This window comes from Danio rerio, chromosome 13 (assembly GCF_049306965.1).
Source record: "Danio rerio strain Tuebingen ecotype United States chromosome 13, GRCz12tu, whole genome shotgun sequence".
Classification (NCBI taxonomy): domain Eukaryota; kingdom Metazoa; phylum Chordata; class Actinopteri; order Cypriniformes; family Danionidae; genus Danio; species Danio rerio.
The window spans coordinates 287,559-311,940 of NC_133188.1; the positions used below are offsets into that span (position 1 = coordinate 287,559).

Below are 24,382 nucleotides of genomic sequence, written 5' to 3' on the forward strand. Positions count from 1 at the left end.
ATGAAGCGCACGTTTGTGTCATTAATAATTAGGAGTGCTGGTGAAATGGATATAAAAAGACGACACGGAGAGGTAATTTGACAAAAAAAATAACAACATTATTGCGTTAGAGCTTAAATAAACTTTATAAAACAAAAACAACATTACTTAAGCATAACAATACAGCTGTTTGTGTCAGTTAAATCAGTTGACTATTGAAATTTAACCCAACTGGCTGAATTATTGAATAAATAAAACAATAAAAGTAAAAAAACAACAACAACAAAGCACCAAACATTTAACCCAACTGCTTGAGTTATAAATAAATAACCCCCAAAAAGGTTAAAAATAACCCAAAAAAAGCACCAAATAATTTGAACTCAACCATTGGGTTAAATAAATAACTTTTTAGAGTGTATTTGCACCAAGATAAGATGCAAATATGTTGAGATAAAAATTTAAAATAATTTTAAAATGTGAAGTAAAAAATAATGAAAAGTAAATAGCTCATTATAAATAGTCCAAATAAATAAAACACATATAAATATGTGTTTTAGGTATGAGCTGTAAGACAGAATAAGCATTTGCAGGAGTGCTTCATTTAACAGGCTAGTTTCTTGAGTAACCACTGGGCACTTATGCTCATTAAACTGTAAACTGGCTAATAGCTAGCTATTATCCCTAAACCCACCCCTGCACCTCACCTCAGCCCATGCAGTTATCTTCTGTAACCCAGCAGTTTCTTGGGAAAGTAGACATTAGGTACAAAATAAACCTTAACAAGGGCTTTATACACTGCTATAATAAGATAATAAGATATTTTATAACTGCATAATAATAACTGTATGACTGTACATCATATAATATAGTGCATAACCTGAGTCTGCTGTGCGCTAATAATAAACAACCAGCTTATGCTCATCATTCTGATATTGTAAACACACACACTGAAAGTCGTCTCAGTTTGTGGAGCTCAAATCGTTGAGTTTGTTCATTTATTCAGAGGATATTCATCCAGGTTAGACAGTGAAGATGTTTTCTGGAATAGCCGCTGGCTGTAGTTAATCTTAGTCTAGACAGGCTGATTTATTTCCAGCGTTAGCCCTTTGACTCGCGGACAGGTAAACTAGCCGCATCATGTCCACAGAATGTTAACAAGTTACAAGTTAGTTCTGCCTGCATTAAAACAAGTAAATCAGCACGGTGGCGATAGTTAAACCATCAGAAATGTGTTCATAAATCCTGTTCATAAATCCAGTACACACATGAGGATATTATTAATAGTGATTTAGAACCATACTATAGTAAAGTGTAATAAACTATGTGTTATAGTATTTTTAACTTGTTGATGAATGCTCCAGCATACTGTAGTGTTGACTATAGTGAACTGATCAACTGAAATAAATACTGTAGTATACTTTAGTTTTACTGTAGTAAACTGTGGTGTACTGTAGTGTAATATACACTGTAGAAAACTACAGTACTGGCTCATTTGTTTATATTACAGGAATTGTGTGTTACCATAGCAACTGTACAATCAAAATAGATTAATTACTGTAGTTGTTGTGTTACTATAACAACTGTAGAATCACTACATCACATCAATGACTATAGTTGTTGTTGTTACCATAGCAACAGTAGAATCACCACAACAGATCAATTACTATAGTTGTTGTTACCATAGCAACTGTAGAATCACCAGGACTGATTAATTACTATAGTTGTTGTTACCGTAGCAACTGTAGAACATCACAAGTTCCTCAGTATAGTTCAAAAACACTACAGTATCTACTGTAATATAATTTTGTGGGGAGCTTATTATATATTATTATATAGAACTGAATAATGTTCTTTCTTTTTTTAGTTACACACAAAATACATGTTTTTTACACTCCAAATTACAATGGTGATTTAGTATTCCAGGCATAACCCCCTTATTCAAAAATCAAACACAACTCAACACAGCAACAAAACAAAAAGAGCTTGGTGGTTTTATGTAAAGTCATATATATATATATATATATATATATATATATATATATATATATATATATATATATATATATATATATATATATATATATATATATGTGTGTGTGTGTGTGTGTGTGTGTGTGTGTGTTTGGCTGAGTTCTCAGATTGCTTTGTGTGCTTTAAAAAAACTATTTGTAAATGTAAAATGATCAAATGTACATCTCGTGTATAAAAGTGAGTGTTTTACCTTGTTTACCTGTTTCACATTGTGTTGTGTGTGCGCAGGCTCGGAAGGGGTGGTGCTGCCCTCTGGTGACAATCTGCAGTAATGTCGGATGAACAGCTGGAACATCTGCAAAATAAAAGTCTCCGTTTCACCAGAGACAAACACAACTATCATAACAATACTGACTCTACAAATACAGGACAAATTATGTAAACATGTCAAATTACGTATTACCAAAGAATCTAATTTGACCATGATCTAGACATCAGTAATGCAGTTCTCCACTTTCCAATTCAGTTTCAAATAAATAGTAAAGCTGAAGCTACAGAGTGAAACTGCAAGAAAAAAGCAGGATTCTGTTAAGTTCTGTTATGAACCAAATCTCTGTTCTATATTTAAAATAGAAGTTATACCATTTACATTTAATGTATTCCCCAGTTTATTTATCTATAAGATTAAATATCACAATAACTACATGTCCAGCACTTTGAGTTCTGAAATCTGCCAGTAAAGGAAAAATGACCAAGTCTGAAAGTACAAGAAAACACATAGACCAACATTTTCATGTAATAAATAAAAGACCTGGCTCAGAAATGACCAATCATCTTTCAAAATGTTCTATATATTTTATAATTAATTATCACTAAGTCAAAATTGACTGGTATAGCTATACTTGTGGGGACATTCAGTCCTTAAAATGTAAGAAAGACAAGCTACACACACAAACACACACAAGTTAAATTTGCAGACATGTCAGGTCTCTATAATTGCACATGTTATTGTTGAGCAGTTCTGGTTCATCATAAGCATGCTCATTTGAAGAAAGATTAGGCAAAATGAAATATTAATATTTGAAATGTTTCTCATTTTTAATCACTGCCCACATGGAAATCACAAGGATTGAAATATATGAGTAATAAATACATTTCTGCATTTTAAAATACATGTCAAAAACATATTTAAACATTTGACATATATACTGCTGCCAGTGCATATGTGTTGAATCTCATGTCATGTATAATATTTGATATTTACATATGTAATGTCAAGATCACACTTTGGTTAGGAATCTTATCCATTTCAAAATTATTTTTTAAATATATATTTTCATATTTAGGGGTACACAGTGACTTAGTGGTTAGCACAGTGGCCTCACAGCAAGAAGGTCATTGGTTTGAGTCCCTGGTCAGTTTGCATTTCTGTGTGGAGTTTGCATGTTTTCCCCGTGTTGGCGTGGGTTTCCTCCGGGTGCTCTGGTTTTCCCCACAGTCCAAACACATGCGCTATAGGGGAACTGATCAACTACACTGGCCGTAGTGTATGAGTGTGTGTGTGAATGAGTGTGCATGGGTGTTTCCCAGTACTTGGTTGCAGCTGGAGGGGCATCCGCTACGTAAAACATATGCTGGAATAGTTAGTGGTTCATTCCGCTGTGGCGACCCCTGATAAATAAAGAGACTAAGTTGAAAAGAAAATGAATGATGAATGATGTTCATATTTGGTGAATCTCTAGCTCTTCTGTATTGGTGGAGCTTCATAAATGTGTACGTCAGAAAGCCTCCCGCATGTTGAATGAGCAGCAGTCAGCTCTGAGCTTAACCTGAACCCTAACCCTCATTATATAGGAATGTGAAGCGCAGGAATCTCAAACCTGTCCAGCCTTTGGGCCAGGAGATGAGGTGTTGAGCACAACATTCCTGTTTTTTTTTTCATGTTAAATTTGACCCTCCCCGATGTGGCATTTACCCTGGTGTCCAAAAGTAGATCATCTCTGATGCATCCAGAGGGACTTTTATTATGTACACACTATTATTTATGTCTTGTAAGCACTATTAAAATATAGATTACTGTTAAAAGATACTGTTAGAAACAAGACTGATGAGAAACACAGTCAAGCAGAAGAGACACACAGACATGCCTTAAAGTTGAAGCACAACAAACCATTCACCAAATGTGAAACATGTGCAATATTAAGGAGAATTAGTCATCCAATTCAGATTCAGTTCACCTCCAAAACTCAACACAACACTCTTATTTCACAACTCTTATTTCACCAAACCACTGTCAGCTATTCTCATCCAGAGAACATGCATTTCATTCATCACACACTGACCGAAAACACACTCTAACAACATACAGTACTGCAGAAACGTTTCATTTTAACCTTTGAATGTATTTTCACCATCATCAGCATGTTATTTTACATTGATCACGGTCTTGAATGTGCTAAAGAAAGTGTGAAAAGAATTTAAAATGTATTCATATATATTTAAATACAATATAATTTACTATAATATAAAAATAAACTGAAAAACAGATATATACACACACATTTACATAAGCAAATAAATAGACTCGATGATGAGTTAAATAACTGTGGATGGAGGATAACTGAATAACTTTACAGTTTACTTTATGGCGACTTCAAATTGTAACAAACTTATAAGTAAGCAAGAGTTTGTACAGAATGTATTACAGTTGATTGGTGATAATTAAGCTTTGAGTTGAAGGATGAGGGGTTACGGTGTATTCAGACACAGTGTGAAGAGTTTTTTGTCATGCATTTTAATATTTCCACACAATAGAAACTCAATGGTTGTATGTCTTGCTTGTCCTGTGAAACATCACTGGATCATTATGTTTATTTGGATGCTGCGTTGCTTTAATTAGTATTAATCATTCCAAATAAATTAATCAAATGTGTGTGTGAGCATGTAATGTCAACTTAATGGAATGAAATGAAATGCTAGCCTGAGGTCAATGCTGTACAAAAAGGACTGCATTAGGATTATTATACAGAAGACAAGCAACTTATCTTTAAACTGACCAAAAGAAATGAGAAAATCTACTATTAAACTCTTTAATCTGCTCAAATCTAAAGTCAAGTTTAAAATAAATAAATAAATAAATAAATAATAAGGAGATTGTTCCTGACAAAATCTGGAGCTCTCCGGAGAGTCTATTATCCTGTTTTGTCAGCAGTTGTGAAGTCTCATTAAATGTGTTGGATAAACAGCGCTGATGCAATCCATGTGTGCTCTGATCTCGTCCCCTTAGGAGTGGGTCATTCACCATTAGCCCAAAACACCAACAACTTTACTCAACTTTGTGAAAAACAAACTAGAGTTACTGTAATAATATGTGGTAATGAAGCATTGTCTACAGCTAATGCACATTTCTCCACTGAAGCTGGATGCTGTGGATTTTACAGTAACTCCAGTTTCAGTTTGCTGTCTGCAGTGAAAATGGTCAATCATAAAGTCAAAAGCTCTGTTCAGACGGGATTTCTCGGGTGGGATGTAAGAGGTTTTCACCATTTACAAGGGTATTTGGTGATTTTACATCTATTTGGATCATGAATGTCTGAATTTTCTCTAATGACCCATGTAAAAATCCCTGGCCAAATTACCTAAGGCTTTTTAAAAAACACTTAAGGTTGTGATCATTTAATTCCAATCCAAATCAAATCAACCCAAAGGTCATTTTGTAAGTACTGTTTGGCCACTAAATGCACTGTACGGCTTTACTACTCCTGCATCTCATTAAAAACTGACACAAAAATCACACACTTTCCTACTATATACACTTAATATAAATATAAATCCAACACTTTTGTTTTTGCTCCAATTTGTTATGAGCTAATCTCAAATATCTAAACCAGGGGTGCCCAAACCCAGTCCTGGAGGGCCGGTGTCCTGCAATATCCCCCAATCAGACACACCTGGGCTAGATAATCAGGCTTTCTAGAAACATCCATGCATGTGTGTTGAGGTAAGCTGGAGCTAAACTCTGCAGGACACCGGCCCTCCAGGACCGAGTTTGAACACCCTTGATCTAAACCTTTTTTCTTCACACAAAAGACCTATTTCTCTCAAATATTGTCTAATCTCAAACAGTTGTCTAAATCTGTGTTAGTGAGCACTTCTCTATTGCTGAGATAATCATCCACACTCACAGGTGTGCATATCAAGATGCTGATCAGACAGCATGATTATTGCACAGGTGAGCATTAGGCTGGCCACAATAATACGCCACTCTAAAACATTGTCGGGCTGTCATGGCTGGCACATCTTTACAACATCTCATGGAGGTCGGGGACAGTACCTCTGGACTGGGTAACTGGAGGGTGTGCTCCAACTATAGGGGATCACACTCCTCAGCCTCCCAGAGAAAGTCTATGCCAGGGTACTGGAGAGGAGGATCCGGCCAATGGTTGAACCTAGGATCCAGGAGGAACAATGCAGTTTTCGTCCGGGCCGTGGTACACTGGACCAGCTCTATACCCTCACCAAGGTGCTCGAGGGTTCCTGGAGTATGTCCAACCAGTCCACATGTGTTTTGGGGACTTGGAGAAGGCATTCGATCGTGTCCCTCGTGGCATTCTGTGGAAGGTGCTCGGGGAGTATGGGGTCAGAGGTGATCTGTTGAGGGCCGTCTCATCCCTGTGTGAACAGGGCAGGAGTTTGGTTCGCATTGCCGGCAACAAGTCAGACTTGTTTCCAGGGCATGTTGGACTCCGGCAGGGCTGCCCCTTGTCACCAATCCTATTCATAATTTTTATGGACAGAATTTCAAGGCACAGCCTTGGGCTGGAGAGGGTCCGGTTCGGGGACCACAAGATTTCATCTCTGTCATTTGCAGATGATGTTGTTCTGTTGGCTTCATCATACATGGACCTTCAGCATGCACTGGGGCGGTTAGCTGTCGAGTGTGGCACGGCTGGGATGAAAATCCGCACCTCCAAGTCAAGGCCATGGTGCTACACTGGAAAAAGGTGGTTTGCCATCTCCAGGTTGGAGGAAGGTCCTTGCCCCAGGTGGAGGAGTTCAAGTATCTCAGGGTTTTGTTCAGGAGTGAGGGAAGGATGGAGCGTGAGATTGACAGGCGGATTGGTGCAGCGGCAGCAGCAATGCGGTTGATGTACCGGTCCGTTGTGGTAAAGAAGGAGCTGAGAATGGAAAATGAATGAATAAATGAATGAATGAATAAAAGGCACAGTTTGATCTCTCAGCAGAATGCCACAAATACTGCAAATTTTGACACAGCAGTTGTCATCTGACTGCCAGAATGTCAACCAGAGCTGTTTTAAAGATTCTGGCAGGACATCCAACCTCCAACTTTTGGCCTCACTGGTCTGTTCTGTTGTGAACTGGACTACGTTGTGCTGCTCTTTGTCTGTTTGACTTTTTATCATTATTATTTTTGCATAAGGGCCGGGACACACCAAGTCAATTGCCACGACTAGCACCAGCGAAACCCAACTGTGTTGTTGCCTCACGTTGGATCACATCGACCAAAAAGTTGCATGTGAACACACCAAATTGAATGAAACGAAAGTGTGTGTTCTGCTCCTGTGCAAGAAGACGTGTGTTTCTGCTCCAGCAGGAGGCTGTCTCTGTATTCTCCTTTCCGCAAAGCAAAACCAAAATTCTGACGTGCATAGACAAACCACAAACACAGCAGCGTTCAGTACTATTATCAGTGATCATCACTCACCAAAGAGAGACTCACTCCATAACTCCACACACACCACGGACCTTCTTGGTATGAGGACATAGTGCTAACCATTGAGCCACCATGCTGCCCTACAACCCTTAAAGTTTTCTAATTATTAAATGGACCAGGGCCAAACAGTATTGTTACACTCTATTGAGAAATCTTTATTACAGTAAAGACAAGATTAGATCTGATTGGTCTGCAAATATAGAACTAGGTGGGTCAAAAACTGAATATTCAAATCACATGAGATAATGAGGTGAACACTGAGCTTCGGTGAGTATAAAATTAACAACAGACAAGCATCTTCAGACAGACTCTCCTCTCCAAGATCCACCATGGGAACGTCAAACTGGGGAGGGACAAACACAGAGAACCAAACCGTCCATTACTGCTTTCCGAACAACAACTTGTCCTGTACGAAGAGTGTAAAGCCTGAAGCCGAGTACATGGTGGTGTACATTTTTGTGGGTGTAACATCAGTGTTCACCGTGTTCCTGAACTTGTTGGTGATCATCTCCATCTCACACTTCAAGCAGCTCCACACTCCGACCAATGTGTTGATTCTGTCTCTGGCAGTGGCTGATCTGATCGCAGGACTGATTCTCATGCCAGTGCAGGGGATGAAACTGATCGAGCCCTGCTGGTACTTTGGAGAAATGTTCTGCTCCATATTTCATCTGATTCTCTATGGGGTTGTCACAGCGTCTCTTGGTAATTTGATCATTATATCTGTCGATCGGTTCATTGCAGTGAATGACCCTTTACGATATCCACTGAAGGTCAATAACAGCAGGATTGTTATTTTTACTGCTATAAATTGGTTATTTTCTTTCATATATCCTTTAATATTTGTGTATGAAATTCTATTTTACCCAGAAAGAAACCACTCCTGTGTTGGAGAATGTGTACTTGTGGCAAAGGTGGAATATCTCATATTAGATGTCTTTGTTTGTTTTGCCGCACCTTGCTGTGTTATTGTTTCTTTGTATGTGAAAATCTGTGTTGTAGCACACTATCAAGCCAAGAATATGAATGCAGTCACAGACAAGAAGGCCAAATCAGAAAAAAAGGCAGCAAAAACCTTAGGGATTGTAGTGTTTGTTTATCTTCTGTGCTGGATGCCATACTATTTAATTACTCTTTCTCTCGGGCATGATGAAAATGATGTTCTTATCATTAATATAATGTACTGGATTGTATGCATGAATTCCTGTTTGAATCCTCTTATATATGCAATGTTTTATCGATGGTTTAGACTGTCAGCAAAATACATTTTGACTCTGAAAATATTTCAGCCTTCATCAGAATACTTTAACCTGTTCCCAGAAGAGAAATAAGCACTTAGACTCTCATGCAAAAAAGGAGTTGTCTTGAAACAGACCAGATATCAGATGGAAACAGACAAAACAAGTGTTCTTTTTAAATATATGTTAGACATTATACTGTATGTAAGCATGAATATTGTGAGCAGACATATTTATGATATATGAAAACAACAAAACTGTAGTGATGCTGCTTTGGAAGATGCATGTTAAAATAAGAAAATGTTGCAATATCAATGCTGCTCTAAATAAAACTATTGCATAGCTTGAGCTTATTTTAGAAGACATTATGATTTGTCACCAATGTCAAACGATCCCAATGATATGTATTTACAGCTCTCTGTGATGTGCCTGATTATTGCATTCACAAGCAGCACTGACCGTTCAGTCCCAATGAGTTTGAATGTATTGTGTCAGTAGTTTTTTTTTCTGTCTCAAAAAGCAATACATTTTTAAATTATATAAATTTAAAGAGATGTAAAGCATATCTATTCTGTTGTAGATTAGACAAAACCAAATTGTACTGTAAGGTCAAACATGCAAAGTAAATGTGATTAATGGCACCATCACAGCTTGCAACTCTCACCTGCATCACCCCATGTCTATCCTATAATTTTCAGAGTGAGTATTTTCAGTTTGATTGTTTAAAACACACACTCCAGTTACACAAATTCATACCATGAAGCAGTACTTTCCCTATAAACTTTCAAATCTTATTACAAACCAGTCACTGTGAGACCCTGGTGACAACAAACTAGACTGCGCCCACTAGAGCAGGGGTGTCCAACACATGAAACAGCATTTTCAAAGCTACTAATAACATTCATGCAGACGTGTCAAGACCAATTGATGAAGCCAATTATGTGACATGGGGATGGTTAGGAAACCATGATGAACAGAGGCCAGAGGGCAACTTTGGCCAGGATGCTGCGGAGACACACACTTACTCTTTTCATGCCAGTTCATAAGACTGAAGAGTTTGTTAACGAGTGGATAACCAGACTCTCTTACAACAAATGACGAAAGTATATGACAAAGTTTAAACCACATCAAGTATACCACCCTCAAAATACACTGATGACATAGACCTACTCAGCAGGAGGCAAAGAGAGCTGAAGGAAGGCTTCCTACAGCTAGAACGGAAATCACACCAGGCCTGCATGTGAATACTAGCAAGATAAAGTATATGGTTATGTCCAGATCTGAGAGCACCTCAACACAACCCCTGCAGATAGGAATGCAGTCCTTTGAGCATGTCAGGGAAGAAATAAAGGAGAGGTTGAAGGTGGGAAACAAAGCAGATTTCAGCATGCAGCACCTCATTAAATCCAGAGCAAAAAGAGGCTATGCTGTACAGTTCTGCGACCAGCGGTAATGTATGCCTGAAATGTGGGTATTAACAGCTCAGGATGAACGGCTTCTCAATGCCTGAGAGAGAAAGATCTTGAGGAGGATCTATGCACCAGTTTGTGATCAAGGTGAATGGCGGAAAAGCAGAAATGCAGAAGTAGCAGACCTGTATGGAGAGACAAGCCTGATCACAGAAATAAAGAGGAACCAGTTAAGATGACTGGGCCACTTAGAGAGATTGCCAGATCAGAGAGCTGTTAAGAAAGTGTACAAGCTAAAGCCTGAAGAAAGGAGACGGAGAAAAAAGCTTCTCCTTTATTTCAGCAGAGAGACCATCAACAAAGCACACAAAACAGCAGGATCATTCAGAGTGCAGAACTCACGAGAGTAAAATACCAATCGTATACCTTGTCACGGTGTCATAAGCTGACAAGAAACATCTCCAACTCATAATGATGAAGAGTGTTGACTCTGATTCTCATACAGCTGCTCCCCGATCTCTAGCCTAAACGATAAGCAAGGAAACCATATAGGTGACCCGGCAGCAGTAGCTGCTGTAGGTGACAAAATTACCTCAAAAACCCAACACACTGTAGGATGGGCTGCGTAACACCGGGGGTTGTTGATGCAGGGCTCAGGACTATGGAAACCATCAGAAACTGGCTGTGTTCTGAGTAAAAGGGTCTGTATCTGGCTGGTCAGCTTGCGTTGTGCATGAAAGCTCTTCCTGATGGCGAGCAAGCATCAGACCCTCCAGCTCTGGAGCGGAGGTCAGCCAGGCCCATATTACCCAGTTTATTCAGTCATGATAGTATGGCCAAACAGGTACAATTCCACACAGAGACACAGCAAACAACTCACAGCACATGCGGGACAGGACTGGGATGAACTGAACTGGACAATAGGATAAAGTAGAGCTACACGTTTAGGTGGTATTGAGTATTTAGCCAGACCATGAAATAAACAGATATGCAGCTTTCATCTTTAATTAGTAATTGTAGACTCTATTGTGAAATATTTCCTGCATTATAGATCAGATTTCATCTGATAGGTCTTTGAAAACTGAACTAGTGGGTGGGTCGAAAGCTGAATATTCAAGTTACGGAAGATAATGAGGTGAACACTGAGCTCCTGTAAGTATAAAACCAACCACAGACAAGCATCTTCAGACAGACTCTCCTCTCCAAGATCCACCATGGGAACGTCAAACTGGGGAGGGACAAACACAGACAATCAAACCGTCCATTACTGCTTTCCGAACAACAACTTGTCCTGTACTAAGAGTGTAAAGCCTGAAGCCGAGTACATGGTGGTGTACATTTTTGTGGGTGTAACATCAGTGTTCACCGTGTTCCTGAACTTGTTGGTGATCATCTCCATCTCACACTTCAAGCAGCTCCACACTCCGACCAATGTGTTGATTCTGTCTCTGGCAGTGGCTGATCTGATCGCAGGACTGATTCTCATGCCAGTGCAGGGGATGAAACTGATCGAGCCCTGCTGGTACTTTGGAGAAATGTTCTGCCCAATATTTCCTCTTATCCTCTATACTGTCGTGACAGTATCTCTTGGTAATTTGATCATTATATCAGTGGACCGGTACATTGCTGTGAATGACCCTTTACGATATCCACTGAAGGTCAATAACAGCAGGATTGTTGTTTCCATTGTTGTAAATTGGTTATTTTCCTTTTTTTATTCTTTTTACCTTTTGTATGAAGTTTTACTTCACCCAGACACCACCCACTCCTGTATTGGAGAATGTGTACTTGTTCTACAGGTGGAATATCTTATATTAGATTCCTTTGTTTGTTTTGCCGCACCTTGCTGTGTTATTGTTTCTTTGTATGTGAAAATCTGTGTTGTAGCACACTATCAAGCCAAGAATATGAATATAGTCACAGACAAGAAGGCCAAATCAGAAAAAAAGGCTGCAAAAACCTTAGGGATTGTAGTGTTTGTTTATCTTCTGTGCTGGATGCCATACTACCTAACTACTCTTTCTCTCGGGCATGATGAAAATGATGTTCTTATCATTAATGTAATGTACTGGATTGTATGCATGAATTCCTGTTTGAATCCCCTTATATATGCAATGTTTTATCGATGGTTTAGACTGTCAGCAAAATACATTTTGACTCTGAAAATATTTGAGCCTTCATCAGAATACTTTAACCTGTTCCCAGAAGAGAAATAAGCACTTGTGCAAATGTAAAAAGGATGGCAAGTCGTGTCACCAGTGCTTTCTTTTTAATATTATAATATCTAAACATGAATATTATGAGCATTTATATTTGTGACATTGTGTGATTTGCTGTTTCTGAATACGAGAACAACAATGATGCTGCTTGGGAGATGTCAGAACACAATGGCGCAAATTTAATGCTGTTAAATGAGACCTAAATTGCACAATATAAAGTCAAATGATTGATGATCTGTAGAAGTAATTCTTAATTAATGTAAATTACTAGCATTATTAAGCTTATTTTGTGCTGAATCTGCAGTTTTTTAAGTAGTGTCTATTATAAATATGCTAGGGTTGAAATTAAACCATGTACATTTATTGTAAAAAAGCACTGAAATAGTGAAAACTTACATTCAAATTAAAAACAGAAATGTTGTAAAAAAAAAAAAAGTTTACAGTATTATACCATTAATGCAGTATATTGAATTTCAGACTCTCTGAATGATTCCAGAAATACTGTCACTTATCAAATGTGCAATTATTCCCTGAATAAACATATAAATTGATATATCAAACACCAGTTGAGTTTCATTTTAGAAGAAATTGTCATTTGTCAACAGTCTAATAATCTTAAAACTATGTGTGTTCACAGTTATTTGCCAGATTTTTGCATTTAGAAGCAGAACTGACAAAAACTAAATCATATTAGGCACCAAACCTAACTATGCTGTGAGGTCAAACATACCTTGTCATTGTGATGGACCCTGCTTGCACTTACCATCTGTATGATTTTCACCTTCATATTTTAGTGTGATTATGCAATTGGGTTGTAAAGAGCATACACTCCAGTCACACACAATACCATGAAGCAGTACTTTTCCTATAAACCTTTAAATCCATTACAAGCGAGGCATTATGAAACCCTCTTGACAAAATTGCAAAAATTAGACTGTGCCCACTAGGACAGGGTGTCCAACACATGAACTCTTTCAGAGCTACTAGAAACTTTCAAGCAGATGTGTCTTTACTACGGTACACCTTTAGCTCCATTGGTCCTCAATCACTAACATTGGTACACAACAACACTAAATATTATTATAAATTTTATACTAATAATAATATGAACATAATGTACAAGGGTTGAACACTGAAACTGAAGCACTGGTCAGTTTAGTGTTGGGGATTTGATGGCTAAATGTGAGCAGCCTGGTGGCCAATCTTCACTGATCTTCATTCCAGCGGTAGGAACAGTGTGAAGGTTTAAAAAGCAGAATAATAGCACAGTTTTGCTCAAAATACTGCAATGCACACAACATTACGTGGACATATGAAGTTCAAAAGAGGACAGATTGTTGGTGCACGTCTTGCTGGTGCATCTAAGACCAAGACAGCAAGTCTTTGTGATAATCAAGAGCCTCGGTGTCCAGAGTAATGGCAGAAAAACCACCAAGAAGAAGAACCTTTGGATGCCAGAAGAAGCTGTCGGAAAGAGATGTCCGGCTGCTGACCCTGATTGCATCCAAAAAAACATCAACAAAACAGCTGCCCAACTCACTGCAGAATTAAATGTACAGCTTTTGCTTCCAGCAAAACTGTTGTTTTGGAGCTCCACAGGGTCAATATACATGGCTGGCGGCTGTAGCCAAACCTCTGCTCACTTGTGCCAATGCCAATTGTTGGTTTCAAAGATGGCAGTAGTCAAAATCTTGGACTGTAGACAATGTTAAACATGTACTGTTCTCTGATGAGTCCATCTTCACTGTCTTTCCCACATCCGGGAGAGTTACGGTGTGGAGAAGCCCCAAAGAAGCGGCCCACCCAGACTGCTGATGCCCAGAGTCAAGCATGGGGGGTCACTGATGGTTTGGGCTGCAATATTATGGCATTTCCTAGACCCAATACTGGTGCTAAAAGAAGCATCACTGCTAAAAACTACAACACCATTATGCAGGACCAATTGACCAACGGGTCAAACATTGTATCCTGAAGGCGTTTACGAGTGTTGGGATGATAATGAACCAATACTCAGAGCAAGACTGGTGACAGAGTGGTTTGATGAAGATAAAAGTGAAGTTGTACATCTCTCATGGCCTGCACAGTACCCAGACTAAACATTATTAAACACTTTGGGGTGTTTTGGAGGAGCGAGTGAGGAAAGGTTTTCCTCCAGCAGCATCAGTAGTGACCTGAACACTATTCTGAAGAAGAACAGCTCACAACCCCTCTGACCACTGTGCAGGACTCCTGTCTGTCATCCCCAACACCAGCTGATGCTGCATTGGCCACAAAAGAAGGCTCTACACCATACTAATGAATTATTGTGGTCAAAAACCAGGCATATCAGTTTCATTATGCAATCCCTGTATGTCCATACAGATATAAGTCCACAGATGGCCAGGCAGAGGTTGCAATGTCTGGATGATCAATGTCCAAACTCGCCCCACTACTCATCTTCATTGCTATTGTGCTTTTACAATGTAGATTTTGTCAAAACAGTTTAACATTGATTGATTTCAAGTAAATTGAAACTGCTTCGGTCCAAAGATAAAGTTTAGTTCAGTGTAATATAAATGTCACTGCTGAAAACCCAAACACTGAAGAGCAAATCCACTGACGCGCAGCACCACAAGTCCAAAACCAAGCAAGCCAGTGGCGACAGTGGAACGAACTTCATCAAATGACAAAAGTGAAGAACAAAAAACCATGAGAAAAAAACAGGCTTGACTTCAAGAAAACTTAGATTTCCCTCTCTGCAGACTCAGATGTTCCCAAGCAAGCAGAGACACATTCTGTAGTCCCACCAGTGTGTCCTGGTTTTTCGCCTGAGCCTCCTCTTGGTGGAACTCCTCCCTTAATAGGGGTCCAGGAGGCATCCAAAGCTTGAGCTTGGGGGCAAGCATGGCCAAACGGTTAAAGAGTTGGATTAGTGATCAAAGGGTCACAGCTCGAATCCTGGCACCGGCAGGAGCTGTAGGTGTTGGTAGTGAATATCCAGCATTCTCAGTATCCTCCATACTACATCTGAGTCCTTCGAGCAAGGCACATATCCTCCATCTGCTTCCTGGGTGCCACAGCAGGGGCTGCCCATTGCTCTGGGTGTGTGTGCACTTGGATGGGTTAAATGCAGGGCACAATTTATGGGTATGGTTTAATCACCATACTTGCCCACGTCACGACTTTCACAATCAGTAAAAGATGCTTTCCAAGACTTAGTGAGCTACTTGTGCATCTCGAAGATAAAGGGAATAGGGAAAGACTCGTTTTTGCCATGTAGAATACACAGGTCGCACCCATCCAGATGGCCTGCTCACATCCAGCTTGATCGCCATAGCCGCTCGGGGAAACACTGAGCAGACACCCTGGAGGGAGAAGGCATGAGTCTTCATACAAACTCATAGTGTTTGACATCCTAATAATCATCTAAGCCTTGGAATGTTCAAGAATCAAGCATTCAATATCATATACACACATGTTCTCAAATAGACTCACTTGTACATTGACATACAACCTTCTGCCAATCTGAATTTGCAGCCTGTATGCCTGCCTTAATATAAACAGTTATATTGCAGACATTCCAACCAATCTGAATTGAGTATTCAGCCAGACATACAGACCATGGTATAAACAGATATCCAGCTTCCTTTAATATTGATTGGACTAAAGATGAAGTTATATCTGATGTGTCTATGAGTTTTGAACTAGTGCTGGGGTGTCAAACTCAGTTCTGGAGTGCCATAGCTCTGCTCCAACACACTTACCTGTAGATTTCAAACAAGCCTGAAGGACTCAATTAGTTTGATCAGGTGTGTTTAACTGGGGTTAAAGTGAAGCTATGGTCCTCCAGGAACTCAGATTGACACCCCTGAACTAATGGGTGGGTTAAAAGCGGAATATTCATATCACAGGTGAACACTGAGCTCCTGTAAGTATAAAAGCTATACAGACAAGCATCTTCAGACAGACTCTCCTCTCCAAGATCCACCATGGGAACGTCAAACTGGGGAGGGACAAACACAGAGAACCAAACCGTCCATTACTGCTTTCCGAACAACAACTTGTCCTGTACTAAGAGTGTAAAGCCTGAAGCCGAGTACATGGTGGTGTACATTTTTGTGGGTGTAACATCAGTGTTCACCGTGTTCCTGAACTTGTTGGTGATCATCTCCATCTCACACTTCAAGCAGCTCCACACTCCGACCAATGTGTTGATTCTGTCTCTGGCAGTGGCTGATCTGATCGCAGGACTGATTCTCATGCCAGTGCAGGGGATGAAACTGATCGAGCCCTGCTGGTACTTTGGAGAAATGTTCTGCCCAATATTTCCTCTTATCCTCTATACTGTCGTGACAGTATCTCTTGGTAATTTGATCATTATATCAGTGGACCGGTACATTGCTGTGAATGACCCTTTACGATATCCACTGAAGGTCAATAACAGCAGGATTGTTGTTTCCATTGTTGTAAATTGGTTATTTTCCTTTTTTTATTCTTTTTACCTTTTGTATGAAGTTTTACTTCACCCAGACACCACCCACTCCTGTATTGGAGAATGTGTACTTGTTGTAAAGGTGGAATATCTCATATTAGATGCCTTTGTTTGTTTTGCTGCTCCTTGCTCTGTAATTATATCTTTGTATGTGAAAATCTGTGTTGTAGCACACTATCAAGCCAAGAATATGAATGCAGTCACAGACAAGAAGGCCAAATCAGAAAAAAAGGCAGCAAAAACCTTAGGGATTGTAGTGTTTGTTTATCTTCTGTGCTGGATGCCATACTATTTAATTACTCTTTCTCTCGGGCATGATGAAAATGATGCTCTTATCATTAATATAATGTACTGGATGTTATGCATGAATTCTTGTTTGAATCCTCTTATATATGCAATGTTTTATCGATGGTTTAGACTGTCAGCAAAATACATTTTGACTCTGAAAATATTTGAGCCTTCATCAGAATACTTTAACCTGTTCCCAGAAGAGAAATAAGCACTTAAATTGTGTGCAAATGTTAATAAATAGTGTTCTAATCATATAAATGTTTAGACATCATATCTGACTTCTATATTGTGAACATTTATATTTGTAAATGACTATATCTGCCTCAGCTCTTTATTTTGGACAGCAAAACTAGTAATCCTGTACTGAAAGATACATTTGATGCAGTATCATAACAGTTCTACATTTATATTAAAGCAATGAGTCGATGTTGAATGACTGATATGAGGTAAGAGTGATGCCTAATTATAAATTGCCTCTTTTACCAATAGTATCTGTTTAAATGTAAGCTGGGGTCAGAAATTGAATTATGAACCAATTAATTAACCTGACATCTGATATTATACTCTGTATTTTGATGAATTTAAGCATGCACATTTACAGAAATTTCTTTGTGGTGTTAATTTGAAGTATTTAATTTTGGAATTGCTCTAATTTTTCATTAAAAACTGTCTCCATTTACATTAAGTGCATTCGATTTCTGAATAATGAGCATGATCATTCAGTATATGTATATGTAGTAATATGTAGTAGAGTTTATACTGCAGTCACCCACACAGACATGCACACTGTGAAGACATTGAGCCTTTTTTTAATCCACCATCAACTAAATGTTAAAGATTATTGGTCTCGTACATGTTTAGTCCAGTCCTGCTCCTGCAATCCACTGTCCTGGAGTATTCAACCCTAAATCAAACACACACCAACAAGCTCTTCAGGTTAACTTTGATTGTATTCTATACAAATCAGCACCAAAGGCCTCCCAGTAGGCAGATATGAACAAATTACAAACTGTATTTCAGTCTATAATCTATAAATACCAATAGGGTGAGCTAATTAAGCCTAGTTTAACATTAATATTGTGTCAAAACTAAACAAATGTTCAAAAAAATCACTGTTTACATTGCTGATTAGGTTAATTCAATGGGTTCAGGCTTTTGTGGACAGTATACAATATTCTCATAAATATTCTGTATCTGTTGCCACCTTTGATGACAACAGCAAGCCACACAATATATTTGGGAAGGAATTCATTTGTAAATCCGTTTTCAACAATAAGAGCTTGTTTGACTCCAAGTTGTAATTATAAAAATATAACCTCAGTTTACCTAATTTAATTGAATACTTTATTAGTTGTGTTTTGTCTTTCATTTTAAATAAATAACTGTTCTAGGTCAGGGGTGTCCAATCCTGCTTCTGAAGGGGTCAATCAGAAATGTTTCACTCCTGCCCTCATTAAGCACACCTGAACCAGCTAATCAAGATCTTAGTAGGCATACTAGAAACTTCCAGACAGGTGTATTGAGGCAAACTGAAGGTCAGTCGCCCTGCAGGACCAGGTTTGGACATCGCTGTTGAATGTATGACGTTCTGTGTTGTAATGACTCTTTTGAGACCAATTAAAAATTGTAAAAGCTCTTTATATGACAACATGTTCAACCCTCCAGACAGTCTATTAACACTTCCGACCGATTCACATCAGGAATGATCTCAGTAAACATGAGGGCTGAAGCCTAGCAATTAAAGGTGTTAGATGCGTGCTCTAGTGCTGATGCAACCAGAGCTGTGTAGATGAACAACAGCTACCTGCAAACCTTTTATAAAATTAGAAACAAAGTAAGTTGAATGTTTTTATTGTATGAGGTGTTCTAAAACGGAAATGATTAAATGTTTTCTAACACAGTTGTTTACAGTAAAAAATAAAAGCTGCGCACTCCATTAGTTAGCGTTGAAACAATATTTGTTACCAAACACGTGTCAGAATCATTCATTCATTCATTTTCTCTTCGGCTTAGTCCCTTTATTAATTCGGGGTCGCCACAGCGGAATGAACCGCCAACTTATCCGGCAAGTTTTTACGCAGCGGATGCCCTTCCAGCTGCAACCCATCTCTGGGAAACATCCACACTCATTCACACACACACACTCATACACTACGGACAATTTAGCCCACCCAATTCACCTGTACCGCATGTCTTTGGACTGTGGGGAGAACCGGAGCACCCGGATGGAAACCCACGCGAAGGCAGGGAGAACATGCAAACTCTACACAAAAATGCCAACTGAGCCGAGGCTCGACCCACCGACCTTACATGTCAGAACCATTCAGTATTATTAAGAGTCTCAATCGTCTACATGATACGCCAGCACGGACTCACTTTTAAACAGCGAACAATGGGATCAGCAAGCCCTGAGGTCTTCTGAGTGGCCACAGTTCAAGGATTAAAATCATTTTCAAAACATTCAGTGACCACAGGCCTTCTGGTATATTGAATTGAATTTCTGGTAATTGATTGAGACATGGCACATCATACTGCTGGAAGTAGCTCTCACAGATATCTGTAACCACTGTGGTGATAAAGGGAAGGGCGTGGTCAGCAACAATACATTTAAATGATGCGCAATCAATTTTAAGTTCTACCAGGGAAAATCCCCCACTCAAATAAACCATGGGAATAGTAGCTTCATTTTCCAGTTGGCAGCAGTGAACACCTATAGTAATCTTCTGCTGATGTAGCTCATCTGCTTCAAAGTTGGATGTGTAACCTGCTCAAACATCAATTCAAGTTTACTTGTATTGCTCTTTTCACAATAATCGCTCCAATGCAGCTTCAAAAAAGGTGCACATCATTACATTACAGTTAAAATCTGAAAAGTTATGGAGTTGTGTATAGGATGGGCAGTAATATTAAGAAGGCAACTGCAGAGTTTAGGAGCCATATATGAGAAGTCCTGACCTCCTTTAGTGGACTTTGCTGTTCTAGGTACTACCAGAAGCACAGTGTTTAGAGATCTTAAAGAGCTGGTTGGATTGTGGCGAGACAGGCAGTTGGTTAGATAAACAGGAGCTCAATTATTTAAAGTTTTATAGGTAAAAATTAATATTTGATCATCAATAAGGAACTAAACAGGCAGCCGGTGTAAGGAGGATAACATAGGGGTGATGTGATCATATTTTCTAGACCTGATGAGAATTCTGGCAGTTGAATTTTGATAATAGTTCATTCATTCATTCAGTTTCTTTTCGGCTTAGTCCCTATTAATCAGGGGTTACCACAGCAGAATGAACCGCCAACTTATCCAGCGCATGATTTACACAGCGAATGCCCTTCCAGCTGCAACCCATCACTGGGAAAATTTTGATAATAGTTTGACTGAATAAACTGCACTTCATTAATAGCGGATACATTACAACCACAGAGCAGTGCATTACAGTAATCCAGTCTAGAGGTCATAAAAGCATGAACTAACTTTTCTGCATCTGAGATAGATTACACGTTTCTTAGCTTAGCATTATATTGCCAATGGTGTAAGCAAAGTTATTTTATAAGATAAGTTATTGTAGATTATTACACTAACCCCATTGTCAGATTATTTAGCTTGTTTTAATGAAAAACTCACTTCATTTAAACTCATTATTTCTAAAAACAAGACTATATTTTTGCTTGTCTAGAAACTGCTTCTTGATTTAGTAATTTTTAGATATTTGGACTAGTAACAAGATTAAAATAAAACTCTAAGAAAAGCATTGTTTTTGCAGTGTACAAAGTCTTTATACTAAGAGTTCCCTTTTAAACAATGCAAAGAATAGCTGTGCAATAAGAGCATGACATGCTTTTCAGAATCATGCACGAATCTATGCTTTTCAGTAAGGTGGGCAGAAACAAGCAGAAACTATGTGGTTATCATCTTTAATATTGGCATTGTGTAAATGTGCATGAGATTGTGTGTAAAGTGGAAGGCCATCTCCTCTGTTCTGACAGTTAAGCAACAGCAGAATGTACAAATACAGAAAAAGTCACTCATCCACTATACATCTGAGATCAGATCAATGCACTTTATGAATATTTAACTAGTGGGTGTGTTTGAGAGCTGAATAATCTAACTTCAGGTGAAACAGGGTGGTCGCTCTGCTTTCCATAAGTATAAAACAGAGTCATGAAAATGATGAAGACCAGGAGCTAAACCGGCAAGCATCCTCACACAGAGTCTTCTCTACAACCGTTCTGTCTGAGGACTGACAAACATGGACAATCGATCACTCCAGTACTGCTTCCCGAACAACAATCTGTCTTGTACCAAAAGTATCCGACCTGAAGCCGAGTACATGGTGGTGTACATTTTTGTGGGCGTAACATCAGTGTTCACCGTGTTCCTGAACTTGTTGGTGATCATTTCCATCTCACACTTCAAGCAGCTCCACACTCCGACCAATGTGTTGATTCTGTCTCTGGCAGTGGCTGATCTGATCGCAGGACTGATTCTCATGCCAGTGCAGGGAATGAAACTGATCGAGCCCTGCTGGTACTTTGGAGAAATGTTCTGCTCCATATTTCCTCTTATCCTCTATGTGGTCGTGGTGGCATCTCTGGGTAACATGATCATCGTGTCAGTGGACCGGTTCATTGCAGTGAATGACCCTTTACGATATCCACTGAAGGTCAACAACAGCAGAGTGGTCATTTCTATAGTTGTGAACTGGGTATTCTCCTTTCTGTATTCCTTTTATTTATTATACGAGTTTTTACTTCATCCGGAAACCACACACACTTGTATTGGAGAATGTGTACTTGTTGTTACACTGGAAAATCTAATAATCGATGCTTTGGTTTGTTTAATGGCACCGTGCTGCATCATCATCCCCTTATATGTGAAGATCTGCTATGTTGCGAAAAGGCAAGCAAAGCATTTAAATTCAGTCACAGAAAAAAAGGCCAAGTCTGAAAAGAAAGCAGCCAGAACCCTGGGCATCGTAGTGCTTGTTTATCTTCTGTTCTGGACTCCCTACTACATCGTGACTCTTTCATTTGGACATGATGAAAACGATGCGCTGATAATTAATGTGATGTACTGGTTGTTATGCATGAACTCCTGCATGAATCCGCTCATCTATGCCATGTTTTATCAGTGGTTTCGAGTGTCTGCAAAATATATATTGACTCTGAAAATATTTGAGCCTTCATCCAAATACTTAAACCTGTTCCCAGAAGCACACATGTAAATACGATTCAGATAAGATAAACCGTGATGATCCCGATTCAGATAAACCGGTTGGGTTTATGTGTTTAGGGGTTAGTTCACCCACAAATAAAATGAGCTCATCATTGTGTGGTTTCAAACCTTTAAGAGTTCTGTTAAATGCAAAAGAAGATATTTTGAAGAATGCTGAAAACCTGTAACCATTGACTTCCTTAGTAGGACAAACAAATACTGAGGAATGGTTTTCAGCATTCTTCAAACTATCTTCTTTTGCATTCAACAGAAAAATCTCATAAAGGTTTGGAAAAGTAAATTATGATAAAATGTTGACTTTTGGGTGAATTATCCATTTAAGCACTTGTAAAATATTACATGACAGCAGTCTCTGTACATTTATCATATGCCTACTATGAACATTTACGTGTGAGTGACACAATATGTCCCTTATTACTCTCTTAATGCCTTACAATGACTAAAATCACAAGCTGGAAAATGATTAATAAGACCTATACAATGCATTTGACATCATAATTATTGTTAATGTGTCCAGTTTCCTAAGTACTGCCTGTTTTGTATGTATATATAGTCATTTAAGACAAAACCACAGAGAGATATAGGAAAATATTACCATTAAACACACAGAATTACAATACACATACAATAAACATACAATAAATGGCAAACACAACATGGAACATACAATATATGGCAAACATATAATGAGAATGGTAATGAAAAGGAAATAAGAGAAGTATTGTTCATGAATGTTGGCCTTTGTATGACTGTATGTTGAGGTAAAAGCCACACTCAAACACTCAGAGATAAAGAAATCAAGCAAATAATTTGAATGTTATCCGATTTCTATGCTTGTAATGTATTACATCTGTGTTAATCATGTTTTTTGTGATGAGTAAAGCATACATTTTTCATCAAAACTCTTTCATTTTGTCTAGAAAATGTGTTTGTGTGATGTGTTTGAATAAAGAAATACATGTTCAGTGTGAGTCTTTTCCTCTAGTCTGTGCTTTTAAATTAAAATTGTTTTTAAACTCAATACTTAAACAGTGAGAGTAAAAATAAAATTTGAAAAACTTTTATTTAAACAATACAATTTTTTTTAATAAAACTTAAATTATATTTATTTAATCTTTTTTATTGTGAAGGTGATGATATGTGGTAGTGAATATTGTCCTATATACACACTACCTGACAAAAGTCTTGTCACTTATCCAAGTGTTAGGAACAGCAGATAATAACTGGACTTTAGTTGCTGATCTGGTGTCAGAAGTGTCTCTATGAAAGGTGAAGGCCTCTAGATTTTGCTGATTTGAGCTCAATAAATCTGATCATGTCTTGATGTTGACTGATTTGATGAGGACAGTGCGGTCTGACTCTGCTCAGACTAAAGTGTCATCACTGAACAGAAATAATGTCCAGTATAGAATATAAAGTCCTGCTGCAGTGGAGACAGAATGAATATTGTGTCTGACTCCATCATGAGCTTGGAGGACTGCATCCATACATCTCTGACATGACTCACATCACTGATTAATAAAGTCATCTGGAATGAAGAAGAAAGCCTTCAGCAGAGCTCATCAAGAGTCTTTGTGTTCATCTTCAACACCTCCTCCTTCATCAGCTCAATAATGTTGATGTCTGGTGACTGGGCTGGCCAATCCTGGAGCACTCTCTGCTTTCAGGAGCTTTGATGTGGAGGCTGAAGTATGAGCAGGAGCGCTATCCTGCTGGAGAATTGTCCCTCTCCTGTGGTTTGTAATGTAATGGGCAGCACAGATGTCTTGATACCTCAGGCTGTTGATGTTGCAGATCTCTCCATACTGAATGAACCCCAAACCATGATTTCTCCTTCACC

At 38.7% G+C, this 24,382-nt stretch overlaps 5 protein-coding genes across 5 annotated transcripts in view; 4 read left to right on the forward strand and 1 right to left on the reverse strand.

The window, feature by feature from the left end:
* vit (vitrin) overlaps positions 1 to 24,382 on the reverse strand; it is an 81,132-nt gene that overhangs the window by 42,909 nt on the left and 13,841 nt on the right. The window contains exon 3 of the mRNA XM_073920423.1: positions 2,201 to 2,305. Within this exon, the coding sequence (XP_073776524.1) occupies positions 2,201 to 2,305 (105 nt within the window). The remainder of the gene's footprint in view (positions 1 to 2,200; positions 2,306 to 24,382) is intronic.
* On the forward strand, positions 7,992 to 9,263 carry LOC137487453 (trace amine-associated receptor 7g-like). Its single transcript, XM_068213128.2, has one exon. It carries the CDS (start codon positions 8,014 to 8,016, stop codon positions 9,013 to 9,015), a length of 1,002 nt encoding a protein of 333 aa, XP_068069229.1. The 5' UTR covers positions 7,992 to 8,013; the 3' UTR covers positions 9,016 to 9,263.
* Positions 11,546 to 12,547, forward strand: LOC137487454 (trace amine-associated receptor 13c-like). Its single transcript, XM_068213129.1, has one exon. The coding sequence runs from the start codon at positions 11,546 to 11,548 to the stop codon at positions 12,545 to 12,547; it is 1,002 nt and encodes a 333-aa protein (XP_068069230.1).
* LOC137487455 (trace amine-associated receptor 13c-like) lies at positions 16,597 to 17,520 on the forward strand. The gene has a single exon (XM_068213130.2). The coding sequence runs from the start codon at positions 16,630 to 16,632 to the stop codon at positions 17,518 to 17,520; it is 891 nt and encodes a 296-aa protein (XP_068069231.1). The 5' UTR covers positions 16,597 to 16,629.
* On the forward strand, positions 17,043 to 23,394 carry LOC137487331 (trace amine-associated receptor 6-like). The gene has a single exon (XM_073920441.1). It carries the CDS (start codon positions 21,557 to 21,559, stop codon positions 22,529 to 22,531), a length of 975 nt encoding a protein of 324 aa, XP_073776542.1. The 5' UTR covers positions 17,043 to 21,556; the 3' UTR covers positions 22,532 to 23,394.